The sequence below is a fragment of the Onychomys torridus genome, chromosome 19, assembly GCF_903995425.1.
Source record: "Onychomys torridus chromosome 19, mOncTor1.1, whole genome shotgun sequence".
Taxonomy (NCBI): domain Eukaryota; kingdom Metazoa; phylum Chordata; class Mammalia; order Rodentia; family Cricetidae; genus Onychomys; species Onychomys torridus.
Genome location: NC_050461.1, coordinates 46,754,939 through 46,776,452, shown reverse-complemented (window position 1 = coordinate 46,776,452; position 21,514 = coordinate 46,754,939). Strand labels below are relative to the sequence as shown.

The window sequence follows — 21,514 nt, the reverse complement described above, 5'->3', positions numbered from 1 at the left end:
ATCCTGCACATATCACATTTTCCTGACTCCTAAATGTGCATGACATTCTATTAATCACTGGAATGCTTTACTAATTTTAAATCCTTACAGGTTTCTCTCTGGTGGGAAAAGGGGAGTTTTAATGAGATGAATGGGCACAGCCTGGGAGAGCCCTGGGACAGGAGCCAGCAGGGCTGAGCACACATTGCTAGTCTTGTTTCTTTCTCAGGCCAAGAATGTGGTGGGCTCCCTGCTGAAGACACCAAGAAGAATGTCAGGATTAAATGCTTGCACATATTTGGAAAATGAGAGGCTAGCTCTATGGGTGCTTGGTATCCTCATCTTCAGAGCATGCAGCGAAGTGAACACTACCTTGTATATTCTACAGTCATACACACAGACAAGCTTGTAAGCAGCTCCCTTTATTTGAGTAAATAGCTTGTAAATAAACCATTGGTAAACATTACAAAATTAAATACATTTTCAAAAGCTTGCCAGTATACGGAAAATTCACAAACATAGTTCTTTTAAAAAATAAAATATGTTCAAAGCACCCTTGATATAAAATGCCTGGTCCCTGTCTTCAGACAGGGCCACCTGGAGACTTCTTACAGCAGGTAGGGTTTCCAGGGGGAGGCAGCAGGGGCTTCCTTGAAGGAAGGAAGGGTTTCCACTCACTTTTCACCCCGCCTACATCCCATATGAATTTTAATTCTTTTCTAAAGAGCTGGTATGTCACTGAGGGGTTAGTGTAGGCACTCAGGCCTAGCTCCCACCATGGACATCAAGGTCACAATTAGGACCATGAACCACTGAGGAAAAACAGAGATGGAGCCACACATCTTAACCAACAACTTTTTAACCAACAGGAGTCATGAGGGGCCTTCCCATCTCTGCATTTTCTCAAAACTCAGTTTACACCTCTGGCCTGAGGGTACCCAGGCACAGAAAGGTCCAGAATCTAACCTCTAAGAAGGAAGAGGCTCAACCTGCTGGTTTCCCTTTGGCCTGCTTTCATGGATAGAGATAAGACCTAGTATTGCGTGGAAAGCAGAGAACCCATCGCTACACAGGGCTTCCTTTCTCCGTTGCAAAACTCTCCTCAGGAAGTGTGGGCATTTCTTTAGAAATCAGGTTGGTTCTTGAAATTAAGAGTTCATAAAACTTTAAAAGACCACAATGAGGCAATAAGAACATGACCTGGCGAAGCATCTCAACCAATGAAATAATAAAAAGTCCACAAATTAAGCCCTTGACCAACTCAGCATGTGTGTTGTATGGCTCCTTAGAATAATGGACACACCTAATTCTTTCACTTTGGCGCAGAAAGTGGATGCTGGAGGTGGACCGCATTTATATGAAGAATGCCTGGAGGCATCTTGAAAACACATGTTCTGTGACCTCTTCGAACACGACAAGCACAGGTTTGTTCCATCAACATGAGATAAAGCTCACATTTCTATTTTTAACTTAGTGTTTGTAGATATATACAAGCATGAGATATTTTTGACATCTTAGTCAAATGTATAACTTAAAAGATGTCTTACCAAACTGACCATAGAAAACCATCTTCCCTGTACAGTAAGATCCTAATTTCGGCTGAGTCCTTACAGAAAACACTGACTGGCCTCACCCATCCTTGAGGATACATCTGTTTTGACAGTCCTTGCTTGGGCTACAGTCCAAGTTGTGATAGCTTTGCCATTAAAATGTTACAGTAATGAAAACTCTTTAAAAATAACAAAAGAAGAAACACTTTTGAATAAATGTCTAACCCCCCCACACACACACACATACACACCAAAAAAATGTTGTTTGTAAAAGACAACTATGGTTATTTAATAAAAGTATTCATGAAGTCCAAATCCCAGGTCGCTTTCTTCGTCTCTGAGAGAATTCTACCCCGTTCCAAAATTATATGCTCTTCTTCTGTGGAGGGCTCAGCTTCCTCATGCCTCTTATCCGGGACAGCAGCTCTCTGATAAATTCCTAGAAGACATCAAGGAAGTTAGTACAAGAGGCCACATTATTAAAACCTGTGCTTGAGAATGTGTCTAGTGTCACTGACATCAGCTGCAGTGAATGAATCTGCTTGGGGGGGTTAAAACTCCAATGTAAAATAACAAAGAAAGTTTTAGGAAACTGGAAGTTTCTCAAATTTCACAGCACAACCTTCTTGCTCTCTTCTCTATAGAGAAAAAGCTAGGTGATGTCCCTGACAGACATCACCCATGTGGATTCTACATTCATGTGTGACTTCTAAGCTCAGCAATGTGTATGTGTAAGCGCACACACACATACACAAGGTGTATGCACACACCTGGACATCTTGTATTTCCTGGACATCTTGTGTTTCCTACTGTGTAGGGCCATGTTAAGGCTTCAGATTCTGTCATTTCCAACTAGGTTGCAGATGTCTCTAGACTTCACCTGGATCAGCAAAGATGGGCCACTGGATCTCACAACTGAACATCCAATCTACCCAGGGATTTAGTCACAAGATGCTGAGCCCACCCACCTCAAGGAATCTGGCTCAGTGCATGAATATGGAAAGTGACAAGCTTTTTGGTAAGCTCCAGAGTAAGACTGCTGCTGCTGCTGAAAACCAGTCTTTCCAGCTAGTTAAACTGTAGATAGTGACCTATATGAGGTCATGAAACCAAGACCAGCAGTCATGGAATATTTGTCAACAGTGCAAGGTTTTTGCACACATACAACACCCAAGATTAATGCAGAGTCATGTGTATAATAAATCCAAGGCATTCCTAGTGGCAACTGATGCATTGTAGTGTTTTTACTGTACATTCCAAGTTTTAAGACATACAAACATAATGGTTTAATTATGGAAAAAAAAGACTTTTGTTTTTGTTTTTGTTTTTTGTTTTGTTTTTTGAGACAGGGTTTCTCTGTGTAGCTTTGCGCCTTTTCCTGGAACTCACTTGGTAGCCCAGGCTGGCCTCGAACTCACAGAGATCCGCCTGGCTCTGCCTCCCAAGTGTTGGGATTAAAGGCATGTGCCACCACCGCCTGGCAAGGAAAAAAAGACTTTTTAATAATCTCTGCTGTCCATCATAGAAATATCAAATTAGTATATCCATTAGTATATCCTTGTACTGTATCATGTTGGAAGCTTTGAATTTAAAAAAAAATTGCTGCTTGAGTTGCTTACTTGATATATATATATATATATATATATATATATATATATATATATATATAATGGTTCATAACAGTAGCAAAATTACAGTTATGAAAATAATTTTGTGGTTGGGGTGACCACAACATGAGGAGCTGTCTTAAAGAATCCCAGTGTTAGGAGGGTTGAGAACCACTGGGTCATGTCAACCAACTCTGGAAAAAAAAAAAAACACTGAAATGCTTTACACTCAAGTTTCAAATAGTCAACCATGTTTACCTCTCTATGTAAAAATAAACAAGTGGATTGGTAGAATAAAAACTGTTTTTGTTTTAATAAATGATGAAACTATATGTGTAACAAAGAATTATTTTAAAATGAATTTCTTTATAATTTATAAATGTCTCTATAATTTATTGTGAGTGTTTTGTTTTTATTTCCTGATTTACTCCTATATACTGGAGTTGTATAACTTTTTCTAAGGCAAATACATTGTGTGCATGTATGAAGTTACCAAAGAATAAATACAAATATTATACTAATTATAGAGAACTTCTTGTGTGAAAAGGTACTGCTGGCAGAGGAAGTTCTAGAAGCCCTGCTCTAGAGCATACCAAGAATCTTTGGAATGTTTTTCTTCTGTAAATCATACAAACAAACAAATATAACCAAAATCGCATTTGATGTTACAGTTCAGTACCTACACACACACCTCCATTTAAATGCACACACTAAGTTCCTGCCACGAATACTCTTCTGTTTCCTATTCTAAATTTCTTCACACAGAAATGCTGGGGAGACTCACTCAAGTGGTTTCTTGATCTCTATTCACTGCTTCCATGACTGATGTGTGCAGAGTTGGGATGAAACCCAGGGCTTCGTGCATGTTAGGCAAGTACTCCACAGAGTTATATCCCCCATCTAGTGACTTCCTGTGGACCAGAACCAAAGACTGTACCATTAAGAGGCTGTGATTTCACTTCATATTTTTTAATGTTCACCTTCAATTAAGGTTGCATGTATTAAGTAATAATTGCTTCCTTTTCCTATTTTGTATTTGCAAAGACAAAGTCAATAGCCAGCTGGATTTTCTGGCCAGTGAAGAAAGACAGAATTAAGAGTCTTACCAGGGCCATCACAGAGCAGACATAGATAAACTAATCTTACAGAAGCATCATGGTTTAATTATATGGAGACTTTCCAAAAACTGGCCCTCTGGCAGTCCCTGCCGCCCCAGCTACACCCTGCAGTCGTTAACACCCAGGCTCTGTGAGAGGGCCCTGCACTGTTCTTCGTCCCCAACCCATAATAAGCTTTAACATGTGATACTTTGCCCACCACCACCAAAATCTGATTTTTAATAGTCTTTGCTGGTAGAAAACTAGTATGTGCTTTTGCTTACATGTTTAGAAAACAAACCAGCAATGGTTTGTGTTATAGAATTAATCACACTTAACAGATTTGCTGCTGTGAACATTGATTTTAGCTATTTAGATCACACTGTGTGATCCTTGTTGTCTAGTTGACATTATGTCAAGCTTTTCCACCACTACATGAAAATCTTCCTAAAAGCAAATGTTCATGGTGACACAGTCCTTTTATGAGAAGTATCACAACTAAATTCCCTAGCACTAGATTCTTGGATGCTTCTGGCTTTTCCAAGTTATAAACAATGGTACAACTAAAATCTGTATGCTTCAATAATTGTCCTCAGTCCAGATAGTTCCTTTTGGAGACTGGCCCCATGAGCTGGTTAGAGAACTCACACATCTTAATTCCCACCGTCCCTGACTGGAGACAGCAGAGGAGTAAGATGGAAGCCCTGTTTTTATTTTCGGCACACCTCTCTAATTTAAAGAATGTTCATGGATGAAATAGTATCACTTTTTCCCATTTATACTTAATTTTCATTTTGGAAAGCTAAGTTTCTCATTGCCACTTGACTCTGTGATTTAAGCAGACTATTGCTTTTGGCACATAGTTTCATTGTTTTGGAAACTGCTATGCAAATAATCGTTATGTATATGAGTATTATGCAAATGAGTGGCAGGAGTCAAGTATTCCTCTATGCATTTCCTCTTTTGATAAAACCCAAGGTCAGAATCACAAACCCCATCATTTATTTCATGAATAACTGGTAATTTTCTACTGTTTCAATGAGATTTCACAAAATGAAGTTAAAAATCACAAGGAACTGAAGAAGGCCTTTTCCCCTCAAGACAAAAGTGACTTTATAATTTAAATCAAATTTAAATTCCACAAAATTGATCATAATGTAGGTAAATAGGTAAATCTCAGGGATGAAAATGGCTCAATAATATAATTTGTGTTTATAATTAATGAATTGTGTGTGCGCTATACCATAGCAAACAAATGTTAGGTCAGAGGGACAACCTTGGGCTTTGGTTCTTTCCTTCCACCCAGTGGTCCCTGAGATCAAGCTGGGCATCTAGTGCCTTTATCCTCTGAGCCATCTTACTGACCCCTCATTTTAATTTTATCGAAACATAACTTTAGTATACTTAATATACTGAATATATGGTCTATGCATGTGATGATTAATCTTGGCGGTCAATCAATGTGATTACATCTGGAATCAACTAAAACCCAAGTTGCTAGGCAACAACCCCGAGGGATTTTTTTAAAATCAGATTATGTGAGGGGGGAAGACCCACCCTAAATCTGAGCTCCACTTTCTAGTGCAGCCCCCATAAAAGGCCACGGGAGAAGGAAACCTTTGCTTTTTGTCTGCTTGCCTTCACTCTCGCTGGCAAGCTCATCTCTCCTCTTGCTGCAGCAGGAATTCAATCCAAACTTCCTCAGGATTCCAATGCAGACTGAAAACCATTAGCTCTCCAGGAACCCTCTGGGGCTCCAGCCCTGGATAGGGACTGCTGAGACACCCAGCCTTGTTGACTGAACAGTTGTTGAATTCTCTGGCCTTTCAGTAACCAGACTGTATTCCTGTAGATCAGCCTAATAACACTCCTTTTTAATATGCATACTCTCAGCTCTGTTCATTAAGAGAATCCTGACTAATATGAATGTACAAATGCCTGTTTAAATTATTCATTAAATTTGCACATTTGGGTGCTCAGTTGAGTATGGGAAAAGCAACAAGACCAATATGCATTCCCCATACAGAAATGTGACCATGGCAGTTGCCCAGAAGGATTGAGTTTATTTTTTAAGATGATTCTCTAGGAAGACTCAATGATTTCTAATCAAAAATACCTTGATGGCTCTAGGTGTGTATCTCAAAGGTACTTTCAGCCAGTGATAACATATTCCATTTATTTTCAAAACTTGGCCTTGGACTGAGGATACAGATTTAGTTATGGGGGTTTGTCCCTTTGTGAAAGTGACCTCTGAACTGAAACCTAAATTAATTGGTGTGGTGGTTTGAAAGAAAATGGCTCCCAACGGGAGTGGCACTATTGGGAGGTGTGGCCTTTGTTGGAGTTGGTATGGCTTTGTTGGAGGAAGTGTGTCACTGTGGAGGCAGGGCCTTGAGGTCTCATATATTCTTAAGCCATACCCAGTTACTCAGACCATTTCTTGCCGCCTGTGAGTCAAGATGTAGGAACTCTCGGCTCCTTCTCTAGCACCATGTCTGCCTGCATGCTGCCTGGCTTCCCACCATGATGATAATGGACTAAACCTCTGAACTCTAATTGAGCCACCTCAATTAAATGTTTTCCTTTCTAAGAGTTGCCATGGTCATGTGTCTCTTCAGAGCAGTAGAAACCCTAACTAAGAAAATCAGCCAGCTTAGAGGAGGCTTGGAGAGCCTTGTTAACAGTACAAGCACAGAGACCTTCAAAAGAATAAGGCAGGAGACAGGTGTCCCCAGCACAGAATGTCAGGATGAGTAGGTAGGAAAACACTGGGGGTCACAGGGCCAGGCTAACAGGGTCTATTATGCCACATAGCAGAGATTTGTCTTTGCCACGGAAAGCCATGGGAGGCCTTGAAGCCTAGAGCAATGTGATTTGACTTAGGTTTCTAAAATAGCCTTTTGGAAGCTGTGTAATGAATGGCTTTTGAAGACATGAATGGAAGGAAGGCGCATCAGTTTGGATTTCGGCAGGGAACCAGGCAATCAATGCCACTGTGGACACTGATGGAAACAAGAGTATATGTTTTGCATGCACTTCAGAGGCGCAGCCAGCAGACCTTCCTGCTAGACCGAACATGGCGGTAGGATGTGGAGGGGAGGAGAGGCGGAGAGAAAGCCACACCATTCCTCAGCAAAAAAGGCAGCTCTAGGGGCTGAGGTGAGGACAGCTGGAGGGACAGTAGCAGGTTTGCAATGAGATGACAGATAAGATGGATGTGATGGCCGTGGCCCTCCCCAGCATCCATCCCCATCAGTGACTTTCAACATCAATACAAAGCAAATGGCTTTTATTGAGCCATGCAGACATAAGACTAAAACAAAGTTTCATGGACAAAATGTAACTAACCCTTACCATCCCATTTTGAACAGACACGGGTCAAGACCAGCTAATAGGTTCACACTGAGGGTTTGTGAACAAAGCAACTTAGACTCACACTATTCAGTACTGTGGCCACTGAGTGCATGTGGCCATTGGAATTAGTTATAATAAGTACAATGTAAAGCCCTTTTTGTTAGTCACACTGGCCACATTTTAGGCAACCCATACTCATATGGATACCAGACAATACAATGTGGTCAGCTAGGTAATATTTATATTATACCAGAAAATTCTATGGGTCAGTGCAGATGGTGATGCCTTAAGATGAAGGGCAGGATGAGGAAACCTTGGGGGTGAGGGTGAGCACAGGTAGGCAGATGGAAGAGCAGAGCTGGAGGCTGTGGGCTAAGTGAGGATGGGTGGAAGACAGGGGACAAGTGGTAGGAAGGGGAAGCAGACAGAAAATGGTAAAAGAGCCCAAAGAAGAATATGTTTCTAGAAGGCAGAGGTGCTAGTAAAGTCCTATGCTAAAATAACAATAATAATAGTAATAATAATAATAATAATAATAATAATAATAATAATAAAATTAAACAAATAAAAATGTTGGGTAAATGAAGGACAGAGACAAATGACAAATGCTGTGGGATGTCTTTCTGTATGTTGTGAATGTGTGTTGCTCTCATTGGTTGATAAATAAAGCTGTTTGGCCAATAGTGAAGCAGAATAAGGTTAGGCAGGACATTTGAGAGGTGAAGAAGGGTGGAGTCATGGCAGATGCTGTGAGCCACCAACAGGAGAAGCAAGATGTGAGAGGACAGGTAATGCCATGAAGCCATGTGGCAAAACATAGATTAATAGGAATGGGTTGAGTTCAGTTGTAAGAGCTAGTTAGTAATGAGCCTAAGCCATAGGCATTATAGTTTGTAATTAATATGAAGCCTTTGAGTGATTATTTTATAAGTGGCTGTGGGACCACAGGTGGGAGAGATTCATCTGGAGAAACTTCTGGCTGCAGACAAAGCCTCTGGATTGGGTAAGAAAGGGTCAATGTGTCCTGGAATAGAGAAACTTTAACATAATGGTTAGAAAAGAAGCCCCCATCCCTAAGAGGTTCCCAAGGATTTCTTTAAAAATAAATAAAAACAACAAAACAAAAACAAATAAAAAACCAAACCAAAACAAAAACCAATCCAGCTTTACTAAGGTTTAATCAACAAGCTACAAAGCTAAATATATTAAAGTGTACAATTACCACGAGCATACTATCTAGACCAGAGGTTTTCATTCAACTTGTGGTTCATGACCCCTTTGGCAAACTTCAATCTCCAAAAATATTTGCATTACAATTTATATAGCAGAAAAATTACAGTTATAAAGCAGCAACAAAAATAATTTAATGGTTTGGGGTCACCACAACATGAGGAACTTTATTAAAGGGTCACAGTATTAGGAAGGTTCAGAACCACTGCTCTAAAAAATCAACATAATAGACATACCCAGCTTCAGAAATTTCTTCATGACTCTCTAATTCCTCTCATCCCCAGAAAAACACAGCTTTGTTTTCTGCATCTATGTCAGTTTTCATTTACTAGAATATCATAACTTTTGTATCTAACTTCTTTCAGTCAGCCTATTTTGAGATCTAGCTATATTGTGGTATATATTAAGAGTTCCTTCCTTTTGATTGCCAAGTAGTATTCTATTTTACAGATGTACCACAACTGGTTCATCCATTCACCTACTGATGAAAATCTATGTTGTTTCTGGCATTAGACTGTTACAAATAAGATTGCTTAAAACACGTACGTAAGTCTTTTAATGAAATATGCTTTCACTTCTTTGGCATAAGTTAGGTATGGAAGAGCTACTATTTATTTGTTTATCTTTATAACAATAGCACACTGCCTCTGCAAATACAAACTGTAAGTCCTGGTGAAATTAGGTAATGTCATTCTGCCAGTTTGGGTGACTTTTCTCCAAATGGTTTTGGCCATTATAGGTCCTATGAATTACCTTACAAATTTTAGAATAAGCTTACAAGTTTATGCTCTGCTCACACTCTTCCAGAAAGTCCCAGCTTCCCCACTCCCACAGTTCTCTTCTAATAGCATGCCACAGTCTATGCCACACACTCCTGCTTGTTTCCTACAACGCCATGGCTCTCTTGTTCTGCCGCCTTGGAGCTTGACAGGACCCTCGCCCACCACTTGGTGTGACTCTACATAGAGGATGACACCCCATTTCCATGCCTCTGTCAACTTTTACAGCCGCACACAGATTTCACGTTGCGGCTTCACACCGAACCCTCAGGGGACACCTTTGTTCCTGCTTCCCAGCCAGGTGTGAAACACAGAGACTTCCCATGAACATTCATCACATTGAATTCCCAAGTGGATGCATCACCATTTATTTGCAATTTGGAAGATTAACGACAAAAAACGGGGAGGGAAAAAAGAGTCTGGATGTTTATTTTCTATGTGTGGGTGACAGTGGGTGGAACGTGTGCTCTCATGCTTTCCCAAGGGAGTGACGCTGGCTTTTGAAGGGTGATCGCTGTGTCCAAATACTTGCTAATCTGGGGCATCTGTGACCACAGGGGTCTGGGTTCTGCTGTCCCCTTACTGTCGGACACAGCTCTCCCTACTTCTTAACTCGTTTCTTGGTTTTTAGAAAGGCAAACAAACAATAGCTGCATTAAAACGTGTGCCCTTCTACCTGGTTTCTGGCACACCTTCTCTACTAATCGGTCCTTTCAAGGCTGGATCCATTCATCCAGGGACTAGATGAGATAAGCTCAGAGAAAATTGTAATAGGTGTTAATTAATTAATTTTTTGTTTTGTTTTTTTGAGGCACGGTCTTCTGTAACCCAAATTGGCATCAAACTCACTGTGTAGCTGAGGATGACCTTGAACTCGGGATTCCCCTGCCTGCTTTCACATTCCTAGTGCTGAGCTGATAGCACACCCAGTTTCTATGGTATTGGGGACGACACCCAGGGCTTCATGCATGCTAAGCAAGCCCTCAGCCAACTGAGCCACATCTTCAGACTGACTGAAGATATGCTGTAGCAGGATACTTCATGATATTTGTTTCCTTCTCGGCTTGAACAACACTTTGAGACAAAGGGCTTTCATTTGCATTTAATTCAAATCATCTTCTCATGTCCCTCTATTTGGGGTGTGAGTTATTTAGAAATGTGCCCTTTGGTTCTCCTCTGTTGGAGGGCTTTCCAAGGTCTTTCCACTACTGACTTATAACTAGCCCCACTGTTGCTGAGGAATATATTTATATGACTTGAATCCCTGCTGATGTAAAATCTGCTTTATGGCTTAGAACTTTTCTATACCGGTTAGTGTTCTGTGCACCTTTTTATTTAAAAACACAGGCTGCTTCCAAGGCCGGCCATTCACCACTGCCTTTATGTGGCTTCCTCTCTCCTAAGCCCCATGCATTGAACATGCTGAGAGAAAGGATGCATGGAAGTTGCTTCCCACTGCAAGCTGCAGGATTCCCACAGGAAAGTGAAAAGCCATTCAAGGCAAAGCCCTACCCACAAAGGACATGACTTTTACAATACTCAAAAGGGGCAAGGCATTCTTTTGGGGACTTTCATTCCCTGGTAACATGGATGAGTGATGATGGATGAGATGCTCCCTGGTGGATATGGATTCTGTACTGGGATCTGACCCTGGGTGGGCTGGACACAAGAAAGAAGAAAACTAACAGTGATTGGTATTGTTCTCCAGTACAAGTTACCCATCTGAAGTCATAAGGCAAATATTTGAGTGCAGGACTGTTAATGCCATCTGAATTGGATAAATACGGTCTAAGCCTGTACTTGGTCCTAAGTGGACTGGATGGTAGATTCTGTCCTAAGTACTGAGCTATGTAGTGGAAGTGCTTGGAAATCCTGTATTCCAGGGCCTCCTAGGCCAGCTAAGGGGGAAGATACAGAAATAGAACCATCGAACAAGGCATGAGGTACAGTGCTCAGTGTGCCCACTGGCAGAGGGACAGCTCATGTCGGCCAGCACCTGAATCTTCTCCTTGGACTCTCTCTGGTGACAGGGCAAAAAAAGGGTCACAGTCCCAAGAGTTCCTGAAAGAGGAGATGCTTGGTGAGTTTAAGGGTTACAGAATCAAGAATGACTACACTTGGGGCATGGTGGTGCAAGGTCAAAACCTCAGCACTTGAGAGACAGAGGGAGGTGGAGTTGTATGAATTCCACAAGAGCCTGGTCTACATAATGAGTTCTAGTCAGGCTACATTGTGAGACCCTGTTTCAAAATTAAAAAAATTAAAAAAATTAAAAAAAATTAAAAAAAAAAGAGGTGAGAAAGAGCAGGAAAACAGAGGAGGGAGGGGGGAGAGGGAAAAGGAAAGGTAGAAGACACTGCTTTGGAGTAAATGTTTGTTCTTTGCGTTCTCTGCCCACTTCCCCCTTCTTTCTCTAAGAAATTTGTATTATCCAGGCAGCAGTGGCACACGCCTTTAATCCCAGCACTCAGGAGGCAGAACTCTGTGAGTTTGAGGCCAGCCTGGTCTGCAGAGCCAGTTCCAGGATAGGCTACAAGCTCCAAAGCTACACAGAGAAACCCTGTCTTGAAAAAGAAAACAAAAAAACAAAAAACAAAACAAAACAAAACAAAAAGACAGGAAGAAAGAAACTTGTACTAGCAAGCCATCTCCTGGTAGTTTTTAAGATCCGGCCGTTTTTGTTTCCTAACCATTGAATGACTGTTTGGGTTAACTGGCACAATTTTTTTAAAAGGCAAACAAATATTTTCTCTGAGCCCCATTTCAAAATGAACTGTGTATTTTATTTCTAGCTGCTTCAGCAGGTTTTGCTTAAATGTTCCCAAAGTACCACCTAAGAGATGCCTGGCACCATCTCAGAATCACCCTCCAGCTGTTCCCTGTGTCGATGGCCAACTGGAGAGGGCGGGGCAAACTACAGCTGCCAGAGACACCTTTTTGGTGCTTTTAATGAAGTGGGAGCCTGGGGTGCTGAAGGTTGGAAAGTGAGTTGAGGCCTAAGAAGCAGAGAACGGAAGATAAAGACTCCTGGCTGCAAACATGGGATCTTTGAAGTAAAGGCCTTGAAAAGCCATAGTGGGCTTATTCTAGAAGAAAGGAGTTGCTCTGTACACACTCGGGAATAAATGGTGCAACTGCATGGCCTGGAAAAGTGATTCTGATCCAGGAATTGCTGGGTTCAAAGGTTGTGCACTCTTGCATAGCTGAGTCCCCTCCAGCTTGGAACATCCCCTCTTGAAGGGAGCAGAGGACCCCGTGTAAAGTACCAGGTTCCAAAAGAAGTGCCCAGATTCACAAGATCCCGTCCCTGGGTTATATATGTGGTGACAGTAGCTGGAGAAGGAAGACTTGCCTGCCAGCCAGCTGCCTCTGAGCTATGCTGGGCACTCCAGGTTACAGCTCTCCGGGGCTGTCACTGTTAAGGGAGATTTCAATGACACAGCTTCCTTTGAGTCCTGTAAGCAACCCAATAAAGTCACAGGTTCCTGGTGCTGGGTATGGGAGACTTTTCTTTGCTGTCTCTGGTGCCCTCTCTGGGGTGAATAGACATTTGTTTGTCTCCCCAGGAAAAGTCACACAACAAACACTTACTCGGTGTCCCTCTCCTGTAAGAGGGAGAGATGTTGGTGGAACTGCCCTCGAGGTCACTGGAAGGGATCAGCAAGTTCGCATGTGAGATGTGTTTAGGAGAAGCCAGATCATAGTTAAGTGTTGTGCAAATGCTCATCCTTGTCATGGTTTGGCTAGGAAGGAAGTGTTCCCCTAAAGGTTCTTATGTCAAAAGCATGTTGCCAGCCAGTGGGACTATTTGGGGAGGTGCTAGAGACTTTATGAAATGGAGCCTCACTGGAAGAATTGCTCACAGGGTATCTTGTTCTTGGTACTCTCCCTTCCCTGGTAGCCATAACATGCAGGAGTTTCTCTGCAACACACGCCTACTGCTAGGATGGCTGATCGAGAAGGGCCCAGTGCTTGGGGATGGAGGCCTCTGAAAATGTGAGTAAATGAACCACCATGCCCTGAGGTCCAAGTAACACCACCATCACAATCAAGACTTCTATACCAAATTTAAGACTATGTCCAGTCTGCTCTGGTTTTAATGAGTCCTACTAAACTCATCTTGAATTTTAATGACAATTATTATAACAGTATTAAGAGAAATGGCCCAGAAGAGGCGAGTGAGCTGTGAGGTTCTCAGAGTGGAATAATGGCATAATCCTAAGAGTGGATTAGTTATCCTATAAGTGGATTACTCATCCTGAGTTATCCTGAGAATGGGCTGTCCTAAAAGTGAGGCTGATCCCCTCTCACCTCCAACCTGTGCTCTCTTATTCTTCTGAGCTATATCGACACAGCAAAGAGACCCCCGAGTCCTGCTTGAGGCAAGCACATGCTCTTAGATCCCCCACTCTCAAGATGTCAGGACTACATTTACTTTTGTAAGTATTCTGACGAAACAGCGTAGTATGGGCCATGCCACAGCCTATACAAATTCCCACAGAGAGCATGTTACACTAAGAAAATGCTGCTTGTCTCCCCACAGCCCTGTGTGTAAGGTTTGTGATGAAGGTAAATAAATACATGATGGCACCCAAGAGGGACCCAGGGTAGAACACATGCACAAGGGCTTTTTCCTAGCAAGCCACCAGTGACCACGGCTGAGGAAATAAATGTTTCTCCCAGTAGACCCAGAAGCTGCCCTTGTGAGAAGACCCACACTAGCCTCCCCCAGCACCTCCAGAGGGCCACAGTTCCTCAGGCTCCTGCTTTTTCCCCTCTCCTTTCACAATCTGAAGGACAGTGGCTAACAAATCTACTTGGGTTAAGTAACTTTCCCTCTCGAGGTGTTACAAGTGAGTGTGCTTGCGAGTTTTTATGAGGAGCTTGAAGTGAATGTGGAAACATTCCTTCATAAGCATTTCTCAACAGCCACCACCCCACTACAATCCACACCACACACAGACATAGGCATGTGTCACAGACATGTGTCACATGCATGCACTTACACATACATACACCCACCACACACAGACACACACACCACACACAGACACACACACACACACACACACACACACACACACACAGCTGCACCACCACCACCACCATTTCCTACCTCCAGCTCTTTCTTTTGAATATGAACCTGGGAATGCCACACTATGCTAGACTGGCTTCTTTTAAAACAACCAAAAAACTTTTCATCTCCAGTGAACACTTTTCTAAACAACCTTTGCGCCCGCCTGCCCCTCCCGCTCAGTGCTAGTGACTACCTTTGCATCTAAGAATGCCTCACATTTAGTCTTTATTTATTTTAGTTTACAGTGTGTGCACTTTGCTTGGCATTGTACCATGTTCATGTCCCGCTGGCACTCAGCACCTGCCTAAGGTTCAGACTCAGATCCCAACTCACTGGGCACCTTCCAGGTCAATGCTTCTTAAACTGTGTGCTGTGGTACCTTGTGGGGGTCACTCCAATGAATGTGGGCCTTGTGAAAAGTGAGTAACACTAAAAACATTTCTGAACTCACAGCAACCAAAACTTAATTAACCATCGACACGTAATGAAGCCGAGGGATTTCTGGCAGTGTTTGCCTGTGCTATATACCACTACTCCACCACAGCCTTGGTTATGACCAGAAAACAGTCACATTTTGCACTGTGCATAGAGGTGTTCTCAATATATATATAAGACAGGGTATTCCCATGTAGCCTTGATGGGCTTGTTGGCTCAGATTTGAGGCTGCTTTCTGTTATGAACTTTACTGGTTTAACTGCACACAGTGTTTTGCTCCTGGAGAACACAATGGTTTAATTGCAGAAAACAAGACTTTTCGTGTTTCCCTACTGTCGTTCTTCAGTGTGAAAGCATCACATTAATCTTCGGATTGGACTGTGTTAGACAAAAGGCATGTGGATCTCATTCATATGCAAATTCCTCGAATCATTTACAAATGCTAAGCTACATGTGTAATGATTATTTTAAATATATTTCTGACTTATTATTAGTAAGTCATATTAATAATGGGTGTGGAAAAACGTCTCAGGTGAAGGAGGTTACAAGTAGAAAAAGCTTAAGAAGCCTGGTCCACGTGCCAGGCTCACCAGGCATTTCACGTACTGTCTGACTTAATCAGTACCAATGCCTCAGAAAACAGGATGTCAATTTAGAGCACCATTATCTCAACCTGTGGGTCTCAACCATGAGGGAGGTCAAAAGACCCTTTCACAGAGATTGCATATCAAATATCCTGCATATCAAATATCCTACAGTATGACTGATAACAGTAGCAAAATTACAGTTATGAAGTAGCTATGAAATAATTTTATGGTTGGGGGCGGGTCACCACAGCATGAGGAACTGGATTGAAGGGTGGTAGCGTTAGGAAGGTTGGGAACTGCTGGCCTCCATAGGCACCAGGCATGTATGTGGTACACACTCATACAAGCAAGCAAAACACACACACACACACACACACACACACATACACACACACACAGAGAGAGAGAGAAAATACATAGACTTTTTTGGGGGTGGGGTGGGCAGCATTAATGTCTTTGATATCCATTAGGGGAAAAGCCATAGAAAATATCCAGTGACCCAGGGAACTCTGAAGGCCCCCAGGGGTACTTCTTTAAGCCTGGATAAGTAATGAGTCTGGGAGAGAAAGGAAAGAGTGGGACCTGGGGAGTCCTTTCTGTAATGAGAGAGAAAAGCGATGGAAGAGTAGAGAAGACAGGATGGTAGGGGCATGAAGGGAGGGAAGGGGAGAGAAGAGGAGGGCATGGCAGGGCAGGGCAGGGACGGGACGGGGAATCAACACAGCAACGGGAAGCCTAGCATTCCCAGGAGCTTGGAAAGTTAACTCCCAAAGCACGAAGTCACCAGCTCTCTGGATGCTGAAAATGAAGTCAAGGCAGGTTCTGAGGGGCCCTGGCAGCAGCCCCGAGAACAGAAGGCTCTTTCTAGCTCCTATGTTTGTACCATGTCTACGCTGAGACCTCATTCCCCCGATCCCTTCTGGGCCCTTTGGCTGTCAGCAGCCGCCCCCACTGCCCACATACACGCTTGCCCCAGCCTGGGCCAGAGGCAGCAGATGGACACATGCTTTGTAATTATCACCATCGCCAGGTGTCTGGGAGGCCTTCCCTGGTCATTCAAAGTAATTAATCTGTTTCGCTCATTGGTGACAGCATGCTGCTTCGAAGAAGATGGGTCCCTGGAAAATTGGAAAATAACAAATCTCTGCTCTATAGATGACTTAGGTCATCCTTTCCAGCATTCCAAGCCACTTAGAAAGAAGATGAATAGATACTAAACAGTAACTCTTTAATTAGAAGTATTTCCCAATATACGGACTCTTAAAAAGTCACTCCCTGGAGAATGGTGTCACCAGCCACAATGACTGTGCCAGGGAGGCAAGCTCTAACAAAGTGTGCCTGGAGGAACTACGGATGTTCAACCTGTTTTTCTAGAAAATGTTACCTACTCCTGAAGCAGACTGAAGGACCAAGAGTAGAGATAGAGAACAGATGAGAATTCTTAAGGGTGAGATACACAGGGGGCACCAATCCTGCCCACATCCATATGGCTGTGTGCTCTTCCCGCTATGTTCCAAGAATAGTCCTGGCCCTAAAACTGCACACTGACAAGAGCCACCCGCCCCTGGCCCAGGCTCACTGCCGACTTACTGGAAGTCTAAAGGATTCTTTGGGGGGATTCTATTAGTTTGCCATTTTTGCTTTTGCTCTGTTTGTTTTGTGAGCCAGGGTCTTGCTATGTAGCTCAGGCTAGACTTAACTTCAGCCATCTCCTGCCTTAGTCTCTTAAGTACTGGGATTCCAGGTGTTCACCACAACTGGCTTCAAGTGCAAGTTTGTACTAATGAGCTTTTCATCAACTGGGAGGAAACTAGAGTTGTCTGGAAAGAGACTGAGAAGATGTTTCCATCAGATTGTGCCGTAGGTAAGATCTTGGGTAATTTTCTTGGCAAGTGGTTGGCGTGGTCATATTGGTTTTGGTCATGATGTTTATCACTGCAACAGAAATTTAACTAAAATAGTAACCGAATTAAGAATCAGGCAAAGTGCGAACAGGGTGAAGGGCAGAACTTCCCCAGTTCACTAAAGTTTAGGTAAGTGAGAAGAATGGAAGGCTGGGTCGCGCCTCTTTGGACGGTAACACCAGGAAACTGTTCGAAGTAACCGAACCTTGTCACAGAGAACCAGCTAGACATTATAAAAAAAAAATCACTTCAAAATTTCACTACCTTGACTATGCAAGTTGCCTAGGATGCCAGGAAGGGAGACAGAGAGTCACCATGGAAGAACCCTGCTTCTAGATGTCCTCAGCCCAGGGGATGCTGGGATATGCTCCCAACAATCACAGCCCTACAGCAAGCTCCCTTCCATCTTTACCCATCACTGAAACAATTGAGTGTTCGCTTCCTCTGGGGGCCAGGGGAGGATGACTATTCTATCCCCATGCTGGCAGGCATGCCAGAATGGGTCCTGCTTTTCACTATCTAAAAGGAGGCTTAAGGAATCTGCTCCAGGTAAGATCTATTGTGAGTGCTGTCACAGTGGCTTCTGCCAACCTAAACTCCCGGAGGCCTTAACCACATTTTTGATGTCCGTCCTTTAACTCCAAGCCACAGACACCACGTTGTCTACTTGATTTCTGTACTATCTGCAGTGAGAGGTGAATTCATTTTGCTGTGAACACAGTCCCCTTAATCTCAGAGGTTCAACCACTGCTCCTAGATGGATTTGTTTGTTTTTTTCACCCCAAGTTCAGCTGTGTTTACATGCAGCAAGCGAGCTCACTGGTACTCCATATTTTCAACCTTTGGATGTGTAACTCTTTCTTCAATTACTAGTGGGTTTCTTGGAATCTTGGCATTCACAATTCAAGCAACACGAAGTAAATCCACATAAGTATTCTAGGCATGGAAAGAGATCAACAGGACAGAAAAAAAAAAAGAAATTATAATCTCCCACTTTCTAATTACTAAAGACACTAAAGTAATTTCACCACAGGAATGTTTGCTACGTCTCAATATTTGCTCACGTGGTCTGTGAAACAAACAGGCACTTATTTGGGGACTCAGAACTGCAATTTAGGAAGCACAGATTCCCATGGAAACCAGAATGTGTCCCCTTAGGGTGGGTTTGAGATTCCTTTCAGGGTAAAAATGTAAGTGGCTTACACGGGCTGCTCATCAAGGACAATGATCGGAGAATAAGTCTGCTTCTGTAGCTCAGGGTCCAGCACAAATCCTGTAGGGCCATCCCACTGTTCTAAGAAAGGGTTCAGTTTACACAATCCTCAGGATTTTTCCTCTCCTAAAATGGCTCTCTTCTGATGTGTCAACAACTTCAGACTAATCACCATGGCACAGGAGGTAGTCTAGATCACAAAATGAAGTCAGTGCTGTGGTGACTCAACATACCTCTTTTCTTTTTATCATGACCCTCTTTGCCAAAGATACAGAACTCTCAAATGCCTCATGTTCAATAGTCTTTGATTCCTATTTCTTTACGTCCGTGTAATTCTAAACACAGAGAGAAGTGGGGCCGTGTTTAAGGTAAGAGTGATCATTTTGAACTTAACAGTAAGAAGTGGCCACAAAGTCACCACCAATCACTAGAGAACGTCACCTGGGCCCAGTTCTCTTTACAAGCTGTGCTTTAGGGCTGGGCACACTGCTCAGTAGTAGAGTGGTAGCCTCACACTAGCAAGGTCCCCAGTTCCACTCCCAGCACAAAGAAAATAAAGTCTGTGTTTTATAAAAACAACATTAGCTGGGGGTGGCAAATATCCCAAAGCAAGATGTGGGTGGTTCTTCCTATGAGGACATCTGCTCCTTCCTTTTACTACTGTTGTTATCATAATCATCATCATCATCACCATCATCATCACCATCATCATCATCACCATCATCACCATCATCATCATCATCACCATCACCATCATCACCATCATCATCATCACCATCATCATCATCACCCGTCACTTCTCTGTGCTCACCTGGTATCTTAGTTCGGGTTTCTACTGTTTTGAAGAGACACCATGACCACAGCAATTCTTATAAAGGAAAACACTTAATTGGGACTGGCTTACAGGTTCAGAGATTTAATCCATCAGCTTCATGGCAGGGAGCATGGCGGCATGCAGGCAGACATGGTGCTGGAGAAGGAGCTGCTACATGTTGATAGGCAGGCAACAGGAAACAGACTGTGATAGTGGTGTGGCTTGAGCATGTATGAGACCTCAAAGCCCACCCCTACAGTAACACACTTCCTCCAACAAGGTCACTACTGTGACAAAGCTACACCTGCCGATAGTGCCCCTCCCTTTGGGGGCCATTTTCTTTCAAACTACCACACCTGGGATCTAAGAATATGTGGCAAAGGATAGGTCTGCCCTCTGCCCTTGCCTCCTGAAAGGTCACCTTCCTTATATGTCTTCCTCAACAGTCTTTTTATTTACTTTGGGTCAAAATGGTCTAATAAAGTGATTTCAAGTGGGGGTTTTGGGTCACAGAGTCTCACCTGGGGACCTAGGTCAACTACGTGGGTGGTCCATCATGTCAACACCAAAGCTCAGAAGGGCCTCCCATGTTGCTTCTCCGCATATGTTGTTACACATCACTGATGAGAAAATGAACTGTCCGTTCCACTGGGAGGAGAGAACTAGAAGAGAAGCAATATGTCCAGAATGTTCCAGATTTAACTCCCTGCATTTCTTCCCTTCTGTGAGTTTAATCTGTTGTCTTGACCGGATGAATCAGAACAATTAAATATAACAGATTTTAGTGATTCTGTGGGCTCCTCTAGCGAATCAATCCACAAACCCAAAGCTGGCCCGAGGCACCCCTAAACCTGCAACTGGTTTTTCAGTGATGACAGTCCTGTGAACAGTCCTCTAACTTTGTAGAGTGCTGAATCTTTACTAAACAGGAAATAAACTCAGACTTTGTCCCATGACTCCACATCAGCGAACACTTCCAGGTTGGTTTTTCTCCATAAGAACAATCTTAATGGGCTTTCTAGATATCCCAGCAGGGAGCTGATGTTTCCCTGGTTGGAGTACAGAGAAAAGTAACAAGGAGAAGAGGAAGCATGGTGCTTATTTTAAATGTCAGCCCAAATGCCAGCTCCAGCACACACTGGGCAGGGAGGCCTGGAGCATACAAAATAAGAGGGGTCTGAGGATACACAATGCTTGCCTAGCAAGCTTGAGACCTAGGTTCAATCCCCAGCACCACACAAGCCAAGCATGGTGCATCCATATAACCCTAGCACTCTGCAGGTGGAAGCAGGAGAATCAGAAGTTCAAGGTCATCCTCAGCTATGTAGTGACTTTGAGGCTAGCCTGGACTATATAAAAATCTCAGAACAAAACAACATAAAAGGCTTGGAATGAAAATGTGCAGTTAACAGTCAGGGGACTCAGGGATCGAGATCCTTCAGGCTATCTAATAAAGCCTCATGTGTATCTCATGACTAAACCAATCCTTTAGAATTCACTGCCCTGTTACTCTACAGTGCTTCTGGACTGTCACATCAATGGCTTTCCTTTGAACATGTCCAGTTCTGTCTCTACTCAAAAACATCTTTCTGAGAGTGGCAGCTCTTCTTTTCTTTCTTTTTTAAAAAAATCTTTTTAAAATTTTTATTTGTTTGTTTGTTTGTTTGTTTTAGGTATGAATGCTCTGCCTGCATGTATGCCTGAATGCCAGAAGAAGGTATTAGATCTCATTATAGATGGTTATGAGCCACCATGTGGTTGCTGGGAATTGAACTCAAGACCTTTGGAAGAGCAGTCCATGCTCTTAGCCACTGAGTCATTTCTCCAGCTCACGTGGCAGCTTTTCTTTTTTTTTTTCTTTTTGGTAAACCCATGCTTATGGTGATTT

General features: G+C 42.9%; 1 protein-coding gene across 1 annotated transcript in view; it reads right to left on the bottom strand.

The window, feature by feature from the left end:
• Positions 1-385: 385 nt before the first annotated feature.
• Positions 386-21,514, bottom strand: part of Ppp1r14c (protein phosphatase 1 regulatory inhibitor subunit 14C) — an 89,570-nt gene continuing 68,441 nt past the window's right edge. The window contains exon 4 of the mRNA XM_036169213.1: positions 386-1,968. Coding sequence (XP_036025106.1) covers positions 1,894-1,968 — 75 coding nt within the window. The 3' untranslated portion in view covers positions 386-1,893. The remainder of the gene's footprint in view (positions 1,969-21,514) is intronic.